Source organism: Portunus trituberculatus, chromosome 48 (assembly GCF_017591435.1).
Source record: "Portunus trituberculatus isolate SZX2019 chromosome 48, ASM1759143v1, whole genome shotgun sequence".
In the NCBI taxonomy this organism is placed as follows: domain Eukaryota; kingdom Metazoa; phylum Arthropoda; class Malacostraca; order Decapoda; family Portunidae; genus Portunus; species Portunus trituberculatus.
Window position 1 is genome coordinate 5,240,925 of NC_059302.1, and position 25,000 is coordinate 5,265,924.

General features: G+C 44.7%; 1 protein-coding gene across 5 annotated transcripts in view; it reads right to left on the reverse strand.

The window, feature by feature from the left end:
* Positions 1-25,000, reverse strand: part of LOC123498943 (zinc finger protein 384-like) — a 426,364-nt gene that overhangs the window by 275,649 nt on the left and 125,715 nt on the right. For all 5 annotated transcript variants that reach the window (XM_045246519.1, XM_045246520.1, XM_045246523.1 and 2 more), the window contains one exon: positions 14,175-14,501. In XM_045246519.1, the coding sequence (XP_045102454.1) occupies positions 14,175-14,501 (327 nt within the window). The remainder of the gene's footprint in view (positions 1-14,174; positions 14,502-25,000) is intronic.

Here is a 25,000-nt window from a genome sequence, read left to right on the forward strand (position 1 = left end):
GGAAAGTCCTGAGGTGGTAAAGTAGGAGCAAATGGCAAGCGAAAGGAGAAAGAAAGAGAGAAAGAGTAAAATCAAGTACATGGAAAAACAAAGGGAGAAAGTGCAAATTCATAATAGAAAGGTGTCTTGTGTAATGTAAAAACTCGGCTGAAAATTGTGAATACAGAGAACAAAAAGAAAAAAAATGTTACTGGCGGTAGAAAGTATTTAAGATAATGTAACGGAGAGTTTGCTTGGGTAGAAACGGAAACTATTCTTACAAATGATGAAAAAAATAATAGAAAAATGCACCACAATATCTATTTGGAGATCATAACGTGAGGCGAAACGGTGTGTGATATTTCAACATCTTTATTATTACAGTTTTATTCAAGATGGATACATTTTTCATACTTTAATTGCCGTGGTGCTACACAAACACACACACATACAAATACACACACACACACACACGCACACACATATACACACACACACACACACACACACACACACACTCTCTCTCTCTCTCGTACAAAAAAAAAAAAATTAAATAAAAAGCTAAACCCTGATCCATCCATATCCCTCCCCAGTCCATATATAGAAGGAGCAGCACGTCATCCCCTCATCCTCGCCACTCCTCAACCCTGCCGAGTGGCAGCGGCAGCCCGTCACGAAATACCAACAAAACATAACACAAAAATCAGCGAAATTATACATCATTGCCTATACTTTCCACCGGCGAGACGAGCAGGCGAGACTCGTGATTTCTGACAGTGTAAACTATTCAAACATTTCCCTTAAACAATCGCACGTGCCGTTTTCCTTCTATCGATCACCGTCGGGCTCATGTCATGGTCGCCAGGGTGTCAGGGTGTCGGGCAGGTGAACGTGGTCATGCCATCAACACCTGGTGCACGAGGGAGGGAGGAGAAGAACCTTGGCGGCGTCCCATTATCACCCTCGTCGTCAGTGTCAGAGATGGTGGCAGCATGCTCCTCTTCCTCCACTGTCTCTTTCTTTCTGTGATTCAGTACTTCGAACACATTTTTTCTTCAGTTGAGCGATGACCAGAGACGGTGACAGGCGAGTACATCAGAACACCAGCAAAATCAGGTGAGATAATCACAATATTAACTCATCACGCGATACCTGCGGCCAATTAAATCGTCATCATCATTGTAGAGGAAAAAAATAATCTCCTCCCCAGCCATTCTCCACACCCTCTGTAACACAGGTAGCTGGGATAACATAGGCAGTCGGGGTAACATGCTACATTGTAAGTACACTCTGCCCATAGAGATGCAGGCTGGCACGCGACTGTCACCCGTCTGCTCCACGGTCTGTAAGGGCTGAGGGTAAAAGGCGGCTATTGATGAGGCTTATGTCCCTTTGCACGCGGCATCTTTAGTTTGACAGGTGAGGTGGAGAACGTAGGTGAGAATAGGTTATTTTATTTTTCCCACCTCCTTTCGTCTAGTTTTCTTTAATGTCTGATATAAGAAAACGAGTACTCCTCTTTTATCTTTTTCACTTCTTTTCGACGCCACCTGCTCAACATTTTGCACTCTTTACATTCACTATTTGAAGAAGAGCAACTGCAGCTGCGCCTCAAGACCTCCAAGAAAAATTAATTAAAACTTGTCCATTACACTTCACCAGAAAATAAGTAAAAGTTGTCTAATTGAGAAAACTTTTTAATGAATAACTTTCGCTCTCTCATCGAACCTTTCCGCATCTCTGACAAGTTGACGTTGGTTCTCAAACAGCGAGTGAGGTTGATGTCTGTATCCTGGGAGAGGAGAGGAGGCAGGAGAGGCGAGGATGGAAGGAGGAGATGGAGGACAAGGATAAGGAGGACAAGGAAGAGCCAGTGAGGATGGACGACGAAAAAAAATAAGGAAGAAATGCAGGTGTTCCCGTAACCGTTACGCACAACACTCTTATCGCTGGATAAAGAAAAAAAGTGTTAAAACGTTGCAAAGAACAAACAAAAACATACTAAACAAAAAAATTCTCCCTCCTTCAAGTTTTAATATTCTGAATTTGCTCCACAGTGGAACAATGCCCCTACTTTTTTTTCCTCCTCGTCTTTAAAGGCTGGAAGCAAGTTGTAATTCCCAGAAACAGTCGCTGTGAAAGACGCTGCTAAAGAATAATTAATGACTTTCAGTAATTTTAGCGACAAGCAGTGATGGTGTGGCCCAGATTTTATCGGGCACGCTTCTCTCAGTCTCTTTCTCTTCCTCCCTCCCTCCCTCTCTCTCTCTCTCTCTCTCTCTCTCTCTCTCTCTCTCTCTCTGCTAGTGGCCAAGACAAGCAGGTTGGAAGTTCTCACAGAGACCTTTGAAGTGGGTCACCTTATGGACTTCAAACGAATCTCGTGTACTAGAATAACTCCGTTGAATCAACAATATTTAATTCACTTTTACAAGGGACAGCAAAGAACAGAAAAAAAGACAGCAGGCGTGTTACCTGACGCGCTGAAACATCTAAACAGGAATGCACATACACGCCTCGCGCAAGCACACACACACACACACACACACACACACACACACACACACACACACACACACACACACACACACACACACACACACACACACACACACACACACACACACACACACACACACAGTCTCTCCGTAAAGGTCGTACAGTGAGTGACAGAAGTTAACACAGGCAATTTCTCTCCCCTGTGTAGTGAGTATGTACTTGTTCTCTGACATATGTATGGACGAACACTGTAGGTAAGCCGAATCTGCAGCAGGAAGCGGACATGAAGCGAGACACTTATTGCATTTCCTCTCCTCTAGCTATCCATCCTCGCGGCGCCTTTTCATCAATCGATACGTTGTTTAAAGGAAATGTTGTGGCCGGCGACCCTGACTGGACATATGACCAGGCGGCGGAGGGTGACTCTTCCAGACAAACAAAACAAGACTCGGCTGCTGCATGATGGACGCGGAGGATTAACATATCGGAAGCTTACAGCGAGACATGAAGCTGCTTTCCCATGTCGACGGAACTCACGGAACGAAAACACGTCAAACACTCGCGGAAAGAAAACGCAAACATAACAAGACTTTTAGCTGCATGAGGGAAGCTGCGTTTCGATACCTGGTTGTTGCCTGTCTGTCTATCAGTCGTGCACTCACTCGCTGTCCTTGTTGGTGTTGCTGTTGATGTTGTTGATGTTTTTGTTGTTGTCATTATTGTAGTGTTAACGAGGTAGTGGTGGTGATAGTAGTTGAAAGTGTTAATATCATTATTATTATTATTATTATTATTATTATTATTAGTAGTAGTAGTAGTAGTAGTAGCAGCACGAATAATAACAATCACCACAATAGCAACAACAATAACTAACAACACAGCGTAAAACTACTCGAGATGTGCAATAATTTTGGTAGCCGGTAATCAGATGGTGCAATAAACATTCACTAACGAGCATTTGAGGGATGCTTCATCAGCCAACCAGTTGTGACGTCTGAGAATCTTTGCGAAGAGAAGAAAGGGATGGACGAGAGAGAGAGAGAGAGAGAGAGAGAGAGAGAGAGAGAGAGAGAGAGAGAGAGAGAGAGAGAGAGAGAGAGAGAGAGAGAGAGAGACTGATGCTGTGAGAGAAGCAGAGTTCGTAGAAATATGAGTATCCCCTTTCCTTCCTGCCTCCTTCACATCTCCCTCCCGCTTAAGACATCCTTCGCTTCCCCGTTTTTCTTCTTTTTCATCCATCTTTGCCACTTCCCTCTTGCTTTCCTTCTTCCTCGCCTCCACCTCTCTTTTCCAATGTCTGAGATGGCTTGCAGGGTTTTATGAAATGACCATTTATATCTCTTTGTTTTCTGTAATGCCCATGCGCTGCCTTAGGGAATATTGAGTTTAGAATCATATAAATTCAAAAGCTTCAATAATATTTCTTCGTAGTGTGTAAAGAGGTGATGAGTGAATTGCATCTAATCTTGAGTGGAAACTATTTGTATTAAGAAACATTTCATAGGTTTACAGTAAATTTAGTCAAGAAAGTAGTAAATTTTTTCATCGAAGCTTTTTCTTTCGTGCAATTAATCTAGCAAGGTTTCTGTTTCCTATCACACTGTCTCTTTATTTATCTTCATTAGAGTGCATGTTACTTCCTCCACGTAAGAACTTTGCAACATGATTCCATGAACGTCAAACAGATCAACCAAAACTTGTTGCTGGTTCCTTTTTTGCCCTCCTTTCAGTAGACATTTGTACCAGAAGGGGGAAGAAGTGTAGCCACCAAGAATCCAGAGACACAGAAAGATAACCATTTGACAGCATATAGAACAACAGACAACCTACACACACACACCCACACACACTCACCCACACACCACAAGAGGCAGTAGGGAGAATGGGACGGCGCACACGTACAAACAAGTAATGGCGATGAGAAATGAGAGAAAAAGACGTAATGGAAAGAGTGGTCGGACAGACATCATTATCAGCGGCTCGACGTGGAACCGAAGCCAGCCAGAACGCGGCAAAATGGCGGACTTCTTGAGAGCTTGTATTGTTGCTGCGAGCGAGGGAGGGAGAGAGAGCCAGGGAGTGAGGGAGGGAGGAGAGAGAGGGTCCGTGGGGGAAAACGCGAGGGAGAGATGGAGCGGAGGCAAGGCTGGAGGGAAAGGCGAGCGGCGTGTAAGAGAGGGGAGCAGCAGCAGCAGCAGCAGCAGCAGGAGGAGGGGAAGAAAGAGGAGGAGGAGGAGGAGGAGGAGGAGGAGGAGAAAAGGAGGAAGATGAGGAGGAGGAGGAAGAAGGGAGAGTGCTACGTGGAGGGTGAGATAGGAAGAGGAAAGGGAGGAGGAACAGGAGGAGGTGGGTCGACTAGGAACAAGGGTGAAGTAGAATAATGAAAGAAGGCAAGTGTAAAAATTAAAGGGGATTATGCAGAAAGGTGAAAAGAAGACCGAAAGAAGGAAGGACATGAGAGAGCAATGACTATACGTACTTACATGAGTAGAGAGAGAGAGAGAGAGAGAGAGAGAGAGAGAGAGAGAGAGAGAGAGAGAGAGAGAGAGAGAGAGAGAGAGAGAGAGAGAGAGAGAGAGACGGACAGAGAGATAGAAAAACAAACATAAAACACATAAAAAAGACTAAGCAATATTTTAAACGTGATAAAATACACAATGCGAATCTATACAGAACACACACACACACACACACACACACACACACACACACACACACACACCCCTGAAATAAGTGCATAAAAGGACCAAATCTCGCGGTGCAGGCACGAAATAAAAGAGTGAGAAAATAAAAGCAACAAGCATAGCAAATTATTCGTAAGAGTCGGGAATAGCAGAATGACGGAGGAAAGACGGGAGATTAAAAGATGAGAACGAGAATACTGGAGACACAAGCAATAGCAGAGAAGAGGAAACAGATAAAAGCTTTGGGGTCAAGAGGGGAAGGAAGGGAAAAACGGAAGGGAAGGAGAGATAAGAGGATAACACTGAGAAAAGAGACGCATATATGAGAGGGAGAAAGAAGGGGAAGAAGGGTAGAGAGAGAGAGAGAGAGAGAGAGAGAGAGAGAGAGAGAGAGAGAGAGAGAGAGAGAGAGAGAGAGAGAGAGAGAGAGAGAGAGAGAGAGAGAGAGAGAGAGAGAGAGAGAGAGAGATTCATCTATTGAAACCAAATAACTCAGTTTATTACAATGTTCACCCACTTTTTCACTTTTAATCGAAAACAGAGTAGCCTTCATATTATACTTTTTTTGGCAACCTGCGTGGAGTTAGACGGGAAAGGTAAAAAAAAAGTTATATACACTACAGTCCATGAAATTCTATACAGGGCTTTAGTCTGACCCGACATGAGGAAACAATGATGAGGCAAAACAATGCAGCCGAGAGAAGGGGAAAAAATGAAACTCGTATGCCGAAGCGAGTATTAAATGTCCGGTTAACTGATGTGCCTCTCTTGGCTAGCCAGCCGATTGCCGGATGAGTGGCGGCGGTGCGGCTAAACAGTAACTTTATTAGCGGCACTCGAGGGGGGAGGGAACAGGAGGGACTGTGGTGTAAGCTACTGCTGCTGTTGAATCTGTGTGTGTGTGTGTGTGTGTGTGTGTGTGTGTGTGTGTGTGTGTGCAAGAATGCAGTAATCATGTACGTGAATACCATCGTTTCCATCACACAAGCTACTTCCTTGCTTCTTTTCACATTTCAGTCTTACCAACACTCTTTATTGTAAGATGAATGAGATATGTTGCGCAAATAATCACCAGCAAAATTTGGTAAATATTGAAGTCTCACAGGTCAGAAAATCAAACTTTCTCTATGGATTTAATATCACAGTGACTCCGAAATCCAGAGAGCGAGCGCCGGTCCGACACCGCACATGACAGGTGAATATTAAAATAAAAATCGTCTACAAGTTCAACACCAGAAACATTTCGTCTCTGGACGAGAAAGGAGTCTTAAAAATCCCCTACAAGTCCAGCATCTGACAGACCCTGTCCCCGTGAAAAAGACTATCCTTGGGTATCGACAAAAACCTGGACAGGTGACAGCCTCAGAGGTCCCCAGAAGTGCTCGCCTCCCCCTCGCTAGTCCTTTGGGGGGGCGAGGCAAGACTGGGAGTGGTATCGTGTCCTCAGCATTACATATTCAGTTGAAAGGGAAAATAAAATATATTCTTCAAAAAACTAATCTTCAAAGACGAGTCCAGAGACTTGAGGGAGAAAATCTTTGTTTTCTTTGGTTCTTCAAAGGCTTAGTCTGTTCTCATATTTCTCGACAATCACCAACTGCGATTATTCAGGCGAGTCGTAAAAGTGAACGGGCAAATGGCACGTTTAGGAAAGTATTCAGTAAATTTATTGTTGTACTGAGATGTGTACTTTAAAACACAAATTCAATTAATATGAAATACTTAAACTCGTTGAGAATTTCGCCAAAATCCTGTGGAGGTGAACAGCGCTAAGCTTCTGATGGACCCTGACACTCGGCTTACTGGGGTTTGTATTGCTATATTTAATGCATTGGGTGTCGTACGAGGGTGACCGTGCGTCTCTCCTCCAAGAAACAAAACCTCTGAATTATACTAGTGTGCATTTCTTCCTTTCGCCACAACCAGAAGAGTCGTGCTGCAGTGAAATAAGACTAAGATTTACTGACGGCAAGGGAAAACAGTATGCTGCTTCTAATTAACCGAGTCTGTGGATCTAGAATTAAGATTGGAAGCCTTGTCCTAACACCGAGATGTAAAAGGTAAAGGAGTCGAGTGAATGCGAGGAGTGGAGAACCAACCGCCTCCGTGTGTCAAGGACGCAGGGGAGACCAACTGACCACGCCATCAATGGAGCTGCCCTCACTCTGGGACCCTTGAGTGGCACTACAACCTGGGTCATTTCCGTGTCAGGGATGGAAGGGGGTACGGCACAGAGGATACACTCACTGTAAATTTAACATGGAGATGCATTATTTTGTAGGTCTACGGGAGGCGTGAGCTGCCGGCGGGAGTGGAAGCTTGTGAATAATGCAGTCGAATGTGCTTTTTGTCGCGGCGAGGGTCGATGGCTGTGTCGGCGGCGGTCCTGCCGAGTAGGGAGTATCAGGTGATTCAGGGGCGTGAGGTGCTGAGGTGTCTCGCGAGTGCCGACACATGAGCCGCGCATCACAGCCAAGGAGGAGCAGAAAGTATGTGGCTGAACTGGTGCAAATGAACCCCTCGACTCCTCACTCCCACTGAAGACACTTCTTTTCCACATCCTCTCTTTTGTCTCCCTCAGGAACACCATAAAATAACAAGTCAATGAGGAACAAGTAGAAAGCACGAAGATGATGATAAAGGGTACTAGAGAGGGAGAGAGAGAAAGAAAGAGGAGACACACCAACGTAGTCAGATTTTCCTCTCCTTTCCCTCTTTTCCCTCTTCTTCCCCTCGATCTAGATGGAGTTAAAATGTCCCCACCTTCCATCTTGGCTGAGCGGGCGGCCGGGCTGGGAGCGAGCCACGCATAATTCATAGGTAAACGTAAGATTTCGGCCAGTTTAAATACACCAGAGCGATGGGGGGTCCAGAGCTGGGGAATGTGGGCGAGAGGGGAGGAGGGGAGGAGACAGGGAGGGAGGTAGGGAGAGTGAGAGTGGAGTGGAGGGTGAGAGAGAGCTGTTGGGTAGTGGAGGAAAAGAGAAGTAGCGTAAGAAAAAATGGTGGGAAGAGTTAAGTAAGGAAAATAAGTGACAAAGAGAATAAATGAAAACCCAAGAAAGTCGGGGAAACGAAACAGACTACTGTGGAGAAACACATACACAAAAATAACAATTAATAATTAAACACACAACTAAGAGAAAATAAAACGTAAAAACGAACAAGAATAAAAAAAAGTAGGTAAAAAGGAGAGAGAGAGAGAGAGAGAGAGAGAGAGAGAGAGAGAGAGAGAGAGAGAGAGAGAGAGAGAGAGAGAGAGAGAGAGAGAGAGAGAGAAAAAAGGAGAGAGAGCCAAGGACAGCTAGCAAAGACCGAAGAGGAGATCTGTGTAGAGCTGAAACGGAAGAGCGCTCTTACCAAATATTCCAGGCGCATGATAATATATAGAGGAGCACCTGGCCTCCTCCTACCTGTAAAAACTTCTCTGTGACACAAGTGAAAATGTCAGAGCAATATGGAGGGAGCAGTGAGCGGCGGCGGCGGAGGAGGAGGAGGAGGAGGGAGGCGAGAGTTGAGAAGAGGAGAGAGGGAGGAACTGAGGGAGGAACTGAGGGAGGAAAGAGGAAGAGGAAGGGAGCAAGGAAAGAGAGGGGAGAGCAGGAGGGAAAAGGGGAAGGGGGAAGGGAAGGGATGAACATTTTTCTGGTTTTGAACAAGGGGGAAGGAGAGGGGCTGCTGCGTTAGGAGGGGAAAATGGGGAAAGGGTTACGGGCAAGGGTCAAGGCTAGGAAAGTTTAGGCAATGAAGTGAGGACGTGAAGAGCAAGTGGCAGGAAAGAAGAAAAGAAAAGACAAAAAAAAAGAAAAGAATAATGCACTAAGAAATCTTGAGGCAGAAGAAAGAATATAAAAAAAAACGAATAGAAAAAAATAAATAAAAATCCGAAATGAAACAAAGGACTTACAAAGAAGAATACATACCTAGCGCTGTGTGGATATTAAACAGCAGCGAAATTTGGTTTGTAAATAGTGGAGAAGTGTAGAGCAAAGGTGTACTGTACACTGGCACGATACTTCTTAGCTCGACTCATTCCAAGCTGTATGTTATGGACAATGGCGTGGTGGTGGGAGTAATCGATTAAAGGACTGGTTACTTCTAGCCTGAGGGAGGAGGTGAGAGGAGCATTAGGAGAGAAAACGGGAGTGTAAGACCAAAAGGAAAGGAAAGAGAGAGAGAGAGAGAGAGAGAGAGAGAGAGAGAGAGAGAGAGAGAGAGAGAGAGAGAGAGAGAGAGAGAGAGAGAGAGAGAGAGAGAGAGAGAATTTTATTTACTCAACGAAAAAAGAAAAAACAGACAATGTGAAATAACTCAAAAAGAGACGAAATAAACCTACTTAACTAACCACTCTAGCGACCAACGATCCATTTTTCCGCCGTCCACTCCCTCTTTCCCTTTCCTATCCCATCGTAAGCCGCCGCCAAATGGATTAGCCCCTGAGTGGACCCCTTCCTCGCCCCCTTCAGCAGCCCCCCCGCTGAGACTCGCTACTCCGCACCACTCACCAAGGACTCGTTAAAACTGTCCAAAAAAGAGAGCATTTGGAGAAAGAAGAAGTGAAGAGAAAGGAATATTCATGGTAGGGAGAAACTCGACGAAATTTGGCCGTAGAGGATGCTCGCGGGCTGCTGCAGGCACGAGGGGGGCAGTTGGAGATGGAGTGAGAGGTGAGGCTAGTTGGCGAGGTGGTGGGTGGTGCTGCGGAAGGGGGAAACCAGGGAAAAAAAAAGCCGAATCGCCCAATGTAAACACGACCTCTTGTTTGCATGTGTTAATTCAAATGTCAGGTTTTTCCTTTGCACTTCTTTCGTCGGCACTCTTATGATACTGAGAGACCGAGAAGCCGCGAGCTGCAGCCACTCACAGCAGCCTCAGAATATTGGCAAATTACGTATGCATATGCTAGACTCCTTTTGACCGATGGAGGCAAATATCTCTATGCTTCTAAAACATATTCAAAACATGAATTACTCAACTGAGTTTATCTCGGGAAGTATGTTGTTCTCGGAAAAGAGAAAGAATACTGTTAAGTATGTGTGTGTGTGTGTGTGTGTGTGTGTGTGTGTGTGTGTGTGTGTGTGTGTGTGTGTGTGTGTGTGTGCGCGCGCGCTATGCATACGCGAGCATCCCAGTAGACACACATACACCCACACCCACACTCACCTACCCCCCACACACACACACAGACACACACACAGGAGAGCATGCAGAAATGGAAGCCACGCCCCGCCCACCTTATCTTAGTGTAAAAACAAAACAAAAAAGCAAGTGTCTCCACGGAAAGGTATGTACACTCACTAGTTTGAGAGGAAAAACAGTCTTTTTCCTAAAGCGACTGGTACACTCAGCGGGGGAAAAGGCGGCAAAAAAATGTGTGAACAGTGAGTTGTTACACAGAGACTCGTGGTCACTCCACCACCCTGGCCCCCAAACTCTCTCTCTCTCTCTCTCTCTGCCTTCTATCGGGTCAAAAATTACGAATACTTCACCTGCTAAGCTCATAATGTCCACAGCGGTTCTTGCAAGCTGTCGCACATGCACTGTTGTCAAGTATTGTGCCCGGTGCCACTTCCCTAGTTACTGTGAGACGCCAGAGAGTGTGACCAAGATAGTGCCCCTCGTGACGTCCCTGGGAGCGCCTCGAGTCTCACGGCGATTGGCGAGCTACTGTATCAAGGTCCACTATAAATGCACTGACATAAGATGGATGCAAGTGATTTCTTTGTCGCATGCTTCGTTGAATTTTACACTCACAAAATTTAAGTACTGGAACGGGAAGACACACACACATACACAAACACACACACACACACACACACACACACACACACACACACACACACACACACAGATACTCTCTCTCTCTCTCTCTCTCTTTAAATTATTGTCAATATTAAGATTTACGTTTAAGTACTGCATGTTGCGCCATCCTCGCCGCTCGAGAGAGAGAGAGAGAGAGAGAGAGAGAGAGAGAGAGAGAGAGAGAGAGAGAGAGAGAGAGAGAGAGAGAGAGAGAGAGAGAGAGAGAGAGAGAGAGAGAGAGAGAGAGAGAACAACGAATATGAGTAAGAGACAGAACGTTATTTAAAGAGAATGGTTGTGTGTAGATGAAAGACGCGAGAAAATGCTTGGTAACTGAGACCCTCACGTGATCGTCTCTTTATCTTAGAATGCTTAGAATGAAGGTGAGTAGGTGACCGCATGCGCGCGCACGGTTACACACACACACACACACACACACACACACACACACACACACACACACACACACACACACACACACACACACACACACGTGGCTCATGAAGCAGGTACCTGAAGTAGGAAGTAACTGAATATCAATGTATGCATTGATAAGAGAATCCTGGTTTTGTTTTGAATGGAAAGAGAGAGAGAGAGAGAGAGAGAGAGAGAGAGAGAGAGAGAGAGAGAGAGAGAGAGAGAGAGAGAGAGAGAGAGAGAGAGAGAGAGTGTGTGTGTGTGTGTGTGTGTGTGTGTGTGTGTGTGTGTGTGTGTGTGTGTGTGTGTGTGTGTGTGTGTGTGTGTGTGTGTGTGTGTGTGTGTGCGCGCACGCGTGCAAGGGAGAAAAATATTTTTGGTAATATTTTTCCCATATACTAGTGTAAAATTAGCCAACAATACATAAATAAACAAAATACAAGTCCAAAATATACAAAACAACCAGTCTAGAAAAAATCGCAACGTCTTGTATTTCGAGCGACGTATAAGAAAAAAATCATTTTAGGGAAATAATGAAAAGATTACAGAATGGCAACAACAAAACGCTACTAATAATAACGCCAAAAACATGTTAAAAAATTATCAATGCACTGACCAAGCAGAGTACAATGCACTGCCCAGCAAACCTATATTTCGTAACACCACGGCTCGATATCACGCACAAGCACACCTATCTGAGTGCAGGCATGTGTGTCGCCTGGCCGATGGGCGGGTGGTAGACCTCCAACAGGGTTACGAGCGCCTGTGACCTGCTCCAGATAAACCGTCGAGCCGCACCTGGCTTGCGATATGCTCTGATAAAAGCATGTTACTACTGTTAAGATAATGTGCCTTACTACGATGTCCTTTGCCACTAATCCAATTATGGTGTGCGCGCGCGCGCGCGCTTGTGTGTGTGTGTGTGTGTGTGTGTGTGTGTGTGTGTGTGTGTGTGTGTGTGTGTGTGTGTGTGTGTGTGTGTGTGTGTGTGTGTGTGTGTGTGTGTGTGTGTGTGTGTGGTATTAGTCGGTGTGCCTAAATATTTTTTTTTTTTTTGCTAATTATTCATTTGTATTCACCATCTCTCTCTCTCTCTCTCTCTCTCTCTCTCTCTCTCTCTCTCTCTCTCACACACACACACACACACACACACACACACACACACACACACACACACACACACACACACACATCCACGAATTCTAGAAAAAAAAATAGCAACAACAACCTCAACACGAAGGAGAGAAATTTATGTGAAAGTTGCAGGCACAGAGCTACTAAGGGACGGGCCGCCACTCCGCTCTCCCGTTATGATGGAAGAGGAAAGAACGGCAAGCAATTTCTTACGAGTGCTCTCCGGCAGAAGTTAGTTTCGCTGTCCTCCTCCGGGAAGAGCAAGACTGGTGGAGAGGGAGTGGCCGGGAAATGGGGAAGAGACGCTGGAGAATTGAGGTAAATGGAAAGGAGAGAGAGAGAGAGAGAGAGAGAGAGAGAGAGAGAGAGAGAGAGAGAGAGAGAGAGAGAGAGAGAGAGAGAGAGAGAGAGAGAGAGAGAGAGAGAGAGAGAGAGAGAGAGAATTTTGTTGCTGCGTAATTACTAAAGAAAAAAATATCAACAAATAGAAACCATGAATAAGTAGTAGTAGTAGTAGTAGTAGTAGTAGTAGTAGTAGTAGTAGTAGTAGTAGAGGAAGGAATGATGGTGAGGAAGAAGAAGAAGAAGAAGAAGAAGAAGAAGAAGAAGAAGAAGAAGAAGAAGAAGAAGAAGAAGAAGAAGAAGAAGAAGAAGAAGAAGAAGAAGAAGAAGAAGAAGAAGAAGAAGAAGAAGAAGAAGAAGAAAAGAGAAAAAAGAAGAAGAAAGAATTAAACTTTAGAATTCCTATCAACCCTCTACGGACAGACGAGAGAGAGAGAGAGAGAGAGAGAGAGAGAGAGAGAGAGAGAGAGAGAGAGAGAGAGAGAGAGAGAGAGAGAGAGAGAGAGAGAGAGAGAGAGAGAGAGAGAGAGAGAGAGAGAGAGAGAGAGAGAGAGAGAGAGAGAGAGAGAGAGAGAGAGAGAGAGAGAGAGAGAGAGAGAGCTATGCCATGATAAACTCAACAAAAGAGAGAGACACGGCACACCCATGAAATGGATGCCTCGCTAACCGCCCTACTTATACTCATCTCAAAAGGCTTTTTCGCAAATATAAAGTTAAGTGTGAGCATAACGCTGACTTTATTACCCGTCCAGGCGGCGTCTTCGGTCACACTTAGCGTCGCCTCGTCCCTGCCTGGCTAAGGAGGAGAGGAAGACTAAGGCAAAAATGCAGAGTCGTGGCGATGGGAGGAAGTGTCGAGGGGAGGAGAGGAAATGCAATGAAGAGATGTACAGTGACGGTCGGGACGGGGAAGTTAGAGAGAAGAGGTAGAAAATATTGAGATGAAGAATGCACTAGGGAGGAGGAGGAGTGTAGCAGGAAAGGGAAACGTCATTTTGAAAGAGAGAGAGAGAGAGAGAGAGAGAGAGAGAGAGAGAGAGAGAGAGAGAGAGAGAGAGAGAGAGAGAGAGAGAGAGAGAGAGAGAGAGAGAGAGAGAGAGAGAGAGAGAGAGAGAGAGAGAGAGAGAGAGAGAGAGAGATAGGTGTGTGTGTGTGTGTGTGTGTGTGTGTGTGTGTGTGTGTGTGTGTGTGTGTGTGTGTGTGTGTGTGTGTGTGTGTGTGTGTGTGTGTGTGTACAGAAGAACAAGAGCGAGGATGGAAAGCATGCAGTTATATAAGACAAACCATGAGGCGCACAGCAATGCGTGTGTACTGTACCTTTGCTGGGTCGATTGATGTGGGCGAGTGAGTGTCCTGGCGATCAGAGTCGGGGCGAAGGTCATGTGGGGCACCCCAGTAAGGAGGCCGTGGGTTTTCTGAGCCATGGCCGAGGTGTGACGGAGGGGAGGGGACAAGGTCGGGCCGTGCAGACGAGGGTCGGAGAAGCTGAGACATAGTTTGCTGCAGGAGGGTGTGGGCTCCTACTCCTCCAGCAGCAGCAGCGGCAGCGGCTGCGGCAACAGCCGGACCCAGTCCAGGGGGCATCGACGGACCGTTGTGGGGGGTGTCACTCCCTCCTGGGGCTGCCTCGCTCTCATTGGTTTCCTGCAACAACAACGGGTGGTTAGTGTGGGGCTGGAGCGTGTTGGGTCATGTCGCACCGTGTTGATGGTCCGCCTACCGCTGCTCTGCGTCAAGCGAGTCGTGTTGCGGGGCCTTGAGGGAGTGTCGACCAGGCACTGCATCACTCATGTCGGGAAAGACTAAACAAATAGACGTATGAAAAAGGCTCAGCGTCAGTGTTTGCACTACTTCATGTATATTCTGCATCGTCTCTCTGTACCGTCATTCGCTGCACCGACTAACTAAGTCACGACCCTGCTCAAGAAACGCAAACATGCGCACAATTACAAACGCACAACTTACAAACACAAAAATTCGAAAACTCCAAACACAGATTCATACGCAAACACACTAACGAAGACAGGCCCATGCAAACGCCGCGCCGGCTGAAGAAACCACGTTCTACAGACCATTCAGACACCGTACACCGGAAGACGTGAGGCGCGGCCGTAACTAACTTTTGCACAAAAAAAAGAGGAAAAATTAGTGAGAGCCTCAAGACTTCTACCCAATTGAGAAGAAAAAAATTCTTTCGAAGAATTTTTTTTTTAAGATTTCAGAAGGATTTCCGCGGCATTCATGATTCCCACCTTACACGGAATGTATTTTTTCTCTTTTGGTGGATTTATGAAAGCTTAATATTCCTCCTACCCTGGTCTGGTCTGGCCTGGTGTCTCTCTTCCACCAATCCCACTCACGCTCTCAATACGCGGCAGGTAGTGACCACCGTGGTCCACTGCCTTTCTTAAGTCACCTTGTTCATACAGAGCGCCATCAGATATCATAGAAGGACAACCAACCTAAATAAAAAACATACGCATAACAAAAAAGAACACTCTCCAGCACCATCTGCATTTTCGAAACACAAAGAGTAGAAAAAAATCTTTGGAATCTGTCCTGTAGCTTCCGGACATATCGCGGCGCACGATGGAGAGCCGTGAGGCGCGCGACAAGAAAACAAAACTCCCTCGAAAAAAGTAGAAAAAAAATGAAAAGGCTTATAAAACAGGCGGTTTTTCCCCCCCGCCATTTTTGCCTCTCTGGGCGGCGGCAGCGCGAAAAGAACATAAGCGGACGTGCGAGTGATCCTCTTTGGATGATGATATATTATAACTAATTTATACTATCATACCCCATGACATTACGGGAGACTGACTCTTGGCCGGAGTTGTCAGACTCTTTCTTGAGAGAACGAGAAGGAGAGAAGAGCGAGGAGCGAGGCTGGGAGGAGAAGGATAAGGAGAGGGGGGGACGGAACGAGACAAGCAGGAAGTCTGGAAAAGGTTTAATAGTGGAGCTCCGGAGAAGAACTGAAGGGTCGGCTACCTGGCTCACACACTCTGTTTAGCTGAATTAGCGGCTTCATTTAATTGCTTTTTACGGAAGAGGAATGCCGGAAACAGGAAGGAAGTGTTTGAGGGGGTAGGGTATGGGAGGGAGAGAGAGAGAGAGAGAGAGAGAGAGAGAGAGAGAGAGAGAGAGAGAGAGAGAGAGAGAGAGAGAGAGAGAGAGAGAGAGAGAGAGAGAGAGAGAGAGAGAGAGAGAGAGAGAGAGAGAGAGAGAGAGAGAGAGAGAGAGAGAGAGAGAGAGAGAGAGAGAGAGAGAGAGAGAGAGAGAGAGAGAGAGAGAGAGGGGGAAATGGGAGGCAAGGGAACTTCTAGACGGACAGGTTATTTTGAGCCTGAGAACACGGCCGTGGCCTAAGAGCACTCAGGCCAAGTGCTCGGTGGCGCCCCCTGGCAGGCAACAGGCGCGACGTGCTGGAAGACACGCGATGGTGACGATTTTAATGAAGATGAGCCTCGAGATGATTAACATGAAGTAGATCCAACAATGGTTAAGTGTTGCGAGACTTGATCTTTATTGCCTTCAAGTGTTGGCAAGTTCAAGAATTAAGTAACAGGAAAGAACATATAAACTTGGAAAATTTAAGAGTTACGGGAGGGAATATTTCATGGTGACGTGAGAGGAAAATCCCATTGGTAAGTAAAGAGGTTTTTGAGATACTAAGATATGCGAGTTTAAGAAGTAACAGGAAAGAGTATATATATACAACTTTTGAGATTTAAGAGTTGAGGGAGAGAAGGTTTCACGGTAACATGTGTTAGGAATCCCACTGGTAGGTAAGAAGTAATTTTTAAAAGCCGATACACTGGACCGATACACTGGAGATTTAGGAATAACATTGATTTATATTTTTTTGTACTTGTTCTTACTTCCTCGTTAGTGCTGACTGAACATTACTGACGTGTGAGCGTGGCGGTTCTTTGCTTTGAGGTAAATGATATTCATGCTGATGTAATGTAAAAGGAAAGTAAAAAAATTCTCTGCTCACATATGTAACACATGACACTGATGGGGCTTTGTCTTGCAACGCCAATTTTTATGTCGATGATTGTCATGAAGAATATTCTTGTCGACACACACACACACACACACACACACACACACACACACACACACACACGAAGGTATATACTCATGTGTGTTTCTCTCTCTCTCTCTCTCTCTCTCTCTCTCTCTCTCTCTCTCTCTCTCTCTCTCTTCCGTGGCATCGTATTAAAGGTGTGTTTGTTTTTCAGGAGCTACGGAGGTGAGGCTGTGATTCCGCTAATTGCTTAATGCGAGGGTGATAGTGAGAGGACTACCCCTTTCTTTTTTTACGGGTTTAGGGTTCAGACACCGCTTTACCCTGACTCTTTCTGGTTTTGACTTCACAACCGTAGCATTTTTGACTCTTTTCACACTGTTTTTTTATTGTTTTTCCTTTGTGAAATTTGTTCGTAGTGTTGTCTCGTTTCTTTCTACTTTTGTAGCGTGGGTATATTTTTCCATTTACCTTTTTTTCTCCTTTTCTCCTCGTCCAGTGATGCGTTAGTGAGATGCGTTCTTGGAGTTGTCCTCAAATGTTCATTCTACAATATCAATTCTTGTTTTCATTATTTTTGTCCATCAGATACAACCTTTTCTTGTTGATCTCGTGTTCAAGCCCTTACTCGTTTTCTTTCTCAAACTTTTACCTTATTTATCAAAAAAAGAAGAATGTTCACAAGAAAACCCTTCAAGATTACACTTAACTACAATGAAATAATGACTAACCACACTATCAGATCCAGAACCTAAATTTTCCCTTTTGTCTAAGATAAGCCTCACAGTGGAGTCTCAAGGTGACAATCGTGTACACCCGCCAAGCTTCTTCCCCGCGTCTTGAAGGTCCCGACTCCCTCTCTGTCTTCCCCTTACACACAACAGGCCGGCGCTCCACCTGCTATTGAGGAGGCCTATTGTGCAGGTTATTTTCCACCACCATGCCCCGGCTGCATCGTGTCTCTCCCTTTCTTTTCTCCTCTGTTTTTCCCTACTCCTTCCCTCTTTACGTCCCTTTCCGTACTTATCGTCGCAATGCATGCTTCTTTTCGTTCGTTATGAAAGGAGTGGACTAAGCTGGAGCAGAAAAGCGGCATTATGCGTAGGGGTGGGAAGCTTAGTCAGCAATGAGAGCAGGGTGGTGGCCGCCTTAGTAAGACAGGGTCAGCGGCTGGTGTGGGAGTTAGGCATCAGCATTAACGATCGATCGACATAACTGGTCTGGTTAATTAGACGTCAAAACAGTCCTCTCCTCACACTGCAGCTAAATCTAATAAGCGTAAGAAGTTTTCCGAAGCCAAAGGAAATTGCTCCAAGTTTTTATTCCCATCTACATGTTCTTTGAGTGGTTAAGGATTTTTTTTTCTTTTGTCTGTCGTGTTGTTTGTTGTGCACCTTCGCGTGTCTTCTGGCGCCTTCAACTAAAGAGAATGTAAGTGGCTCAGTTTTATTACAGTAAGCGCGAATGAACTCCAAGACGTTGTTCGCGGAGTATAACGCGTCTAAACTCCAGAAATCGATACATTGCTCTTTCCAGGCTTATTAATCAGTGAGGGTAGATATATTTTTATCTCCCACTGAAAAACGAACGTCTCCTTTTTAGCATCAATATCTGCGACTATAAGCCGTCGGCAGAGAATATCATATGGAATATCATTGCAAGGAGCTGCAATGCGTGAAAAAAATGTAATGATAAATAAAAAAAAATAGTAAGCCTAGGAGGGTGAAACGTCAGCTAATACGAACGAAAAACTAAGAAAAGTAAGAAAATAATGCTACTGTTCTCGCCACGCCGCCGCCCGTGCAACAAAATTACCAAACTTGGGCAAGAGATTATATTTGATAAGAATGCAGCCCGGGATCTCATATTATATGCCGGAGGTTTCTGCGCCCAGGAAAAGTTGCTAGAAATTTTAATGAGAAGAATGCTTTGGTAAATTAATTTTTGAGGCTCTCCTATCCCCTCCTCCTCTTCCTCCACCTCCATTCTCTTCCTTCCTCTTCTTCCCACTCCTTTTTCTCTTCGTTTCACCCCTTTCTCTTTCTCTCGTTCTGCTCATTCTTTTATTTTTTTTTCACATGAAAGAATGTTTGCGCGTGCGTGCGTGCGTGCGTGCGTGCATGTGTGGATGCATGTCTGTGTGTACGAGTGTCTGAAACTATTTTGCTGTGTGAGTTTTTTTACTTCTTCCGAGACAGAGATTGCTACATGCCCGCCTTTCTTCCCCACGCCTCTCTTCCCCACCGGCAACCATTTACACTCCCACTATACTCTTTCCACACACACACACACACACACTCACACTCACACACACACACACACACACACACACACACTCTCTCTCTCTCTCTCTCTCTATTCCTCTTACCCGCATCAGCTATCCTTGGTCTTACTCGACGTAAAGATAAGAAGCGCCTAAAATATTTCTAAAAAGGACGAAAGAAGGGGAAAAAAAGTTTTGCCGTGGTGGTGTAGCTCCTCTTCTATCTGCTTCCCGACCCTCCCTCTGGTCCACTGAATGTTTAAAGGAAAACCAAGTGCAACCGGGGTTACGTTTTAGCGCAGATACCTTCACCAGCAACCTCAGAGTGGGAACCAGAAAGAACTGTGTAAAAGATATTTGTGTATTGGTAAAAACAAGTAAAAATGAGTGAGAAACATTTAATAACAATTTAAGGATTCACTCAAAACCGGTGGTAGTTTTTTCACTATGCATCCTATTGTTTTTCAGTTTTGCTCTCTCTATCTTTCTTTTTCACTTTCTCGGTATTTTGTTTTAGTTTCTTGTGTTGCCAGGAGCTATTGAACTGAAATAAAAAAGACTACAATAAGCTTATGTTTATAATCTGCAATTAACATCAACAGCAATTAGGAATGATGTTTGTATTAGGTCTATTTGATAATCCTATCGTTGTGTTTAACAGGGAACGCGATTCTTTATTTATAGAGTCGATCTTGTTATATCATCGCCGCCCTTATTTCTCCCTCTATAGGATACAGTCAAATGAACTCGATTCGCCGCTCAAAAATCAACTTTTCTCTCCAAAGTTTCTATATCACACAAAACAGTCAAATATCGTTGAGGGGAAAACAAAAGGTACACGTAAATAGGAAACAGGTTGGTTAAAACTTGAGGAAGGGCAGCCATGCCATCGTCCATAATTATTTTACAAAGCTTTTTTTTCCCCAATTTATTTGGTTGTATGATTTAAGCCAGTTCGCCATAACCAGAGATTCAGACACACCAGGAACGTGGGCATGCAATCCAAATAAACAATGAAATTGGACTGTTCCGCATGCTGAAACGGAGGGAGGGCGAACCTGCCGTGCATAACAAAAAAGAAAAGGAAAAAGAAAAAGCCACCGAAACTCACAAGCCGACAATCAATATTTAGCAGATGACTGAGAGGCAAAACTCCTTCTTGAAACACCGCCAAAACACCGAAAGACTTCTACCCAACTACGGCGGGGAAAAAGGCCAAACTTAATCGAAGAAAAAAGATTCTTTATGAGGGAAAGTAGGCAAAAGTAAATACGCGCCAAAAAGAGAACGAAGAGAGAGTCAGGACAGCTACTCTGGCTCATAGCTTTTGTGGGTGAATCAACGATGGTGAGAGAGAGAGAGAGAGAGAGAGAGAGAGAGAGAGAGAGAGAGAGAGAACAGAGGGTGGGAGGGAGTGCTCAGGGAGTATCCAGGGAGGTGAAGAGGTGCGGGGCGTCGGTAAAAGGTCGGTCTACACCAGAGCTCCACTGTGAAAGGCTGAGATCTTGAGCTTTAAGAACCACCTCAAGATCCTCTGAAGCGAAACTCCGCCGGGGTGAGTAAACAGCTTTGGATTCAATTACTACACTGCCGCTTGACCTCTGGAGCAGCGATACACCCACCCAGGTACTTTACACCCACCCTGCTACACCTACACCTCCCTCCCTAGACACACACACACACACACACACACACACACACACACACGATCTCAGTCTCTCAAAGAAAAGTGAAAAACTAAGAGGGGAAAAAAGAGGGACACGTAAAAAGTGTTGTAAAAGTGAGAAATGTAAATTCGAGGAAAACTCAGATTCTCAAGGAAAAAAGTGAAGGAAGACTTACATATTAACATAAAAATACGAATTAATGTATGATATAATTAAAAATCTCACGACGAACTCTCAAGGAAAAAATGGGTTCCCAAATAGATCACAAGAAGACACAGAACTTAAAAATCAAATAATATTAATATAAACAACAAACGGAGACTCAAAATTAGAGCAAACAAGACAGATATATATATTTACACAACAAAACTGAAAAAAAGCTCACAAAGAAGAAAAAAAATAATGGAGGAAAAATTTATAACTGTGATATTACTAAAAATAAGGAAAATATCAACCACACACACACACACACACACACACACACACACACACACACACACACACACACACACACACAGAAAAAAAATCAAGATGAAAAGATGTGAGAGAGAAAACAGACGCCACTAGTGTTTCCCGACCTTCACCGCGCGCAGGGAAAAAGGACGAGAAAAAAAAGAAGGAAAGGATGGTAAGAAAAAAAAAATTAAGGTGCTAATAACTTGGAGGGTGAGGAGAGACGGTCTGGAGACGCTGGACGTGAACACACACACAGACTCACACACACACACACACACACACACACACACACACACACACACACACACACTGGCTACGCGGTGTTAAGGGAGTTGAACAAGTCAGAACCGAGTATCCGCCAGTCAGCCTTTGGTCGACGGACTCTCATTTGTATAACTTGCCGAGTAATGATGCAATTAGTGTCTTCGCAACAGACCAGGTGTTACATTTGTTTCGTAACACCTGTAACACTTGCACTCAACATGAACTGATATTCCTGTGTCATTCTACGGGAGTATCCAGTTGTGTGTGTGTGTGTGTGTGTGTGTGTGTGTGTGTGTGTGTGTGTGTGTGTGTGTGTGTGTGTTTGTGTGTGTAGCTCGGTCATTTCAGCACAGTTTATATCAATGCACATAAAGAATGACTGAGAAGGAACATCGGTCACTTAGTAAAAACCACGAAAAACTGTCCTTCCTTTGTCTCCGATCTCAGCGTCTTTTTCTTTCACAAGGTCTACCATTTTCTTTTTTATGCACTTCCATTTTCTTTGCGACTGTTTTTTCTTCTTCTTGAGGAGGAGGTGACACTATTACATTTATTCATAAGCGTCAGTCTTCCTTACTCTTCACGCGTCCAGCAGTTACGGATATCTGGCGGAAGAGGAATATCAAGCCACGGCAAAACAGAAAGATGTGACCTCAGCTACTCAAAAAATGAAATAAAAAGTGAAAAAAAGAATCTGTACACGACAATTACCAATGCAACAAAGGATAGTGAGAAACAGTAGGACACACACACACACACACACACACACACACACACACACACACACACACACACACACACACACACACACACACACACACACACACACACACACACACACACACAACGTAAACATGAAAACCTAAAAAGTGAAAAACACACGCGCAGACCTGTGTATATGAGAGAGAGAGAGAGAGAGAGAGAGAGAGAGAGAGAGAGAGAGAGAGAGAGAAAGCGTTAATGAGACCTAACTAAGAGGCTTGTGAGGGGAGGGAGCGAGCGCGAGAGGGGAGGGGGAGGTGTCAAGAAGAGGCGAGGACGGAGGGGAAAAGAGGGGGCGCGGGGTGATCGTTGGCCATATTGATTATGATAACGAGACGTGCAAGGCGGCGAGGAGGAGGAGAAAGAGGAAGAAAAGGAGTAGGAGCACAGGGACGAGAACGAGGGGAAAGAGAAAGATGAGGAGGAGGAGGAGGAGGAGGAGGAGGAGGAGGAGGAGGAGGAGGAGGAGGAGGAGGAGTAATGGTGTAAGAAGAGATGGAGTTAAAATGAGAAGGGAAGACCTGAGGAGCGGTACATATATAAAGAGAGAGAGTGAATGTGATAGGAACAAAGAATAAGAGAGAAAGAGAGAGGCAACAACTAAACAAATAAGGAAGAAAGGGAAGAGAGAGAGAGAGAGAGAGAGAGAGAGAGAGAGAGAGAGAGAGAGAGAGAGAGAGAGAGAGAGAGAGAGAGAGAGAGAGAGAGAGAGAGAGAGAGAAAGAGGAAAAGAGATAACCAGAATTTGAAATCACGGCAAATGCGAACTGACTGGTGGAGCTAAAAATAATTGCAATAACTTTTCAGATGAGATCATTATTCAATCAAGAAGCGAACAACACGGACAGACTGTGCAGCATTTAATGGAGTGCGACAAAGGCGAAGGAAAGAAAGTCACGTTAGTGAGAATAGGCACTTGCTCTTTCCTGGGATTAAGGCAAGTAGTGGGATGGCTTATTCTTATTCCTTCACTTGCCACGTACACTTGAATAAAGGGAACTTAACTTCTTTTTTTAATATGCAAAGTATTTTTGAGAGAGAGAGAGAGAGAGAGAGAGAGAGAGAGAGAGAGAGAGAGAGAGAGAGAGAGAGAGAGAGAGGAGAATTTCGCTTTCCTGCTAAGTCTTATGTAAACTGACTTAGTTTCATTTTTTCCCTGTACTTTTTTTTCGGCCATTTTTCTTGGGTGAAGAATCTGTTTCTTGTCTTTTTCTTAACCAAAGATCGCGGAGGCAGGTGTGAAGAGGGAGATGCAGGTGTGAATTGGGAAGATGACTAAGGTGTGTCAGTCTATCTTTGTGGATTCAATACGAGGCAACTGATAGTGGTAAAGAGGCGGCGGAGGAGGACGGAAGCAGAGGGAAGAGAGAGGGTGCTAGACTGCTACGAGAGAAAGACAGTAAGCGGGGATAAGATGAGCAGTTTTGCGAACGAGGAGACGAAGGGAAAGGACAGATAGTGAGGAAGAGACAAGGCGGGGTGTGCGGGGAAACATGAAGGCCACAACAAAAGATCACCGTGTCACACTGTAATAACATTAACTGCTCCCTCGTGCCCTCTGTGCGTCCCCTCGCCGTGCCCTCACAGCCAAGGTAATTATATATGGATGATCCAGTCCAGTTGCCGTCAATAACATGCAAACTGCTTAATTCATCCTACAGTTCCCTTTATTGGCTTCGGTGTGTGCAGGACAAGGCAGGATATAATGTTTCATGCTTACTTGCTGGTGGAAGGAATTGTGTGAGATGCTGACGTACAGACACACTGACTACCCCCCAAAAAAAAAAAACTCTTGCTAAAATGTTTAAGGCTTGTAGAGGTTGATATACCTATAGAATGTAAAGATAATTGGTTTTATTCACGTGATTGATTTAGTTTATACTCAAATGTCGTTGTGATTTATTTATGTCTGAAGAGAATAAATGTACGGGACGGCAATCTAAATGAGAAAAAATCAAGCATATAAAAGCGCCTTAATCACTCGTCAGTTTGTCAATAAAATGTACATGATTTCATTGAGCCACAATAACAAAGTACAAAGAAAATATCCCAAATGGTGCCAATCAAATGTCTAATTCCCAGAACACAACACGGAAAGAGAGTAAGATGATATATTTGACAAGAAACTCACTCATACTTTAAAATATTTCATTTGTTCATTTATTATTATGATTTGATGATAAAAACTTAAAGACTCTTGTTTCTTCCACCTTTTTACCGCCTTTCCTAACACATGCACTTGAATCTCCTTTGTCACTTTAACATCCATTTTAATTTCACGTTACATTTTTACTCCACCTTGGTTACGTTTCTTTCATTTCCTTTATGCTATCATCCCGAGGCACTCTTCTATTTCAATCTACATATTTCTTTTCCCCCAGTCACCTTCCTCCTCCTCAGCTCACCTCTTATCCTCTGAAAAGTCTTTGTTCTCTCCCCGACAATTAGAGCTGCGTCTTCTACAAAAGGCCGTGTTTAGCGCGCCATGAACCGTCCAGCTCGTAATGGACCAGAAACTGTCCAATTGGCTTCACCGCACGAAGGGGCCAATAGGGAGTGAAAGAGGGCAGACTGGGAGAGAAGATGAGGATACGAGAGAGAAGAACGAGCCATCGGAGGAGACCAAGAAGGAGAAGAGGGAAACAGAGGAAATAGAAAGAAAGAGAGCGGTGGATGTTTGAAAAATTATATATAGTGGCTA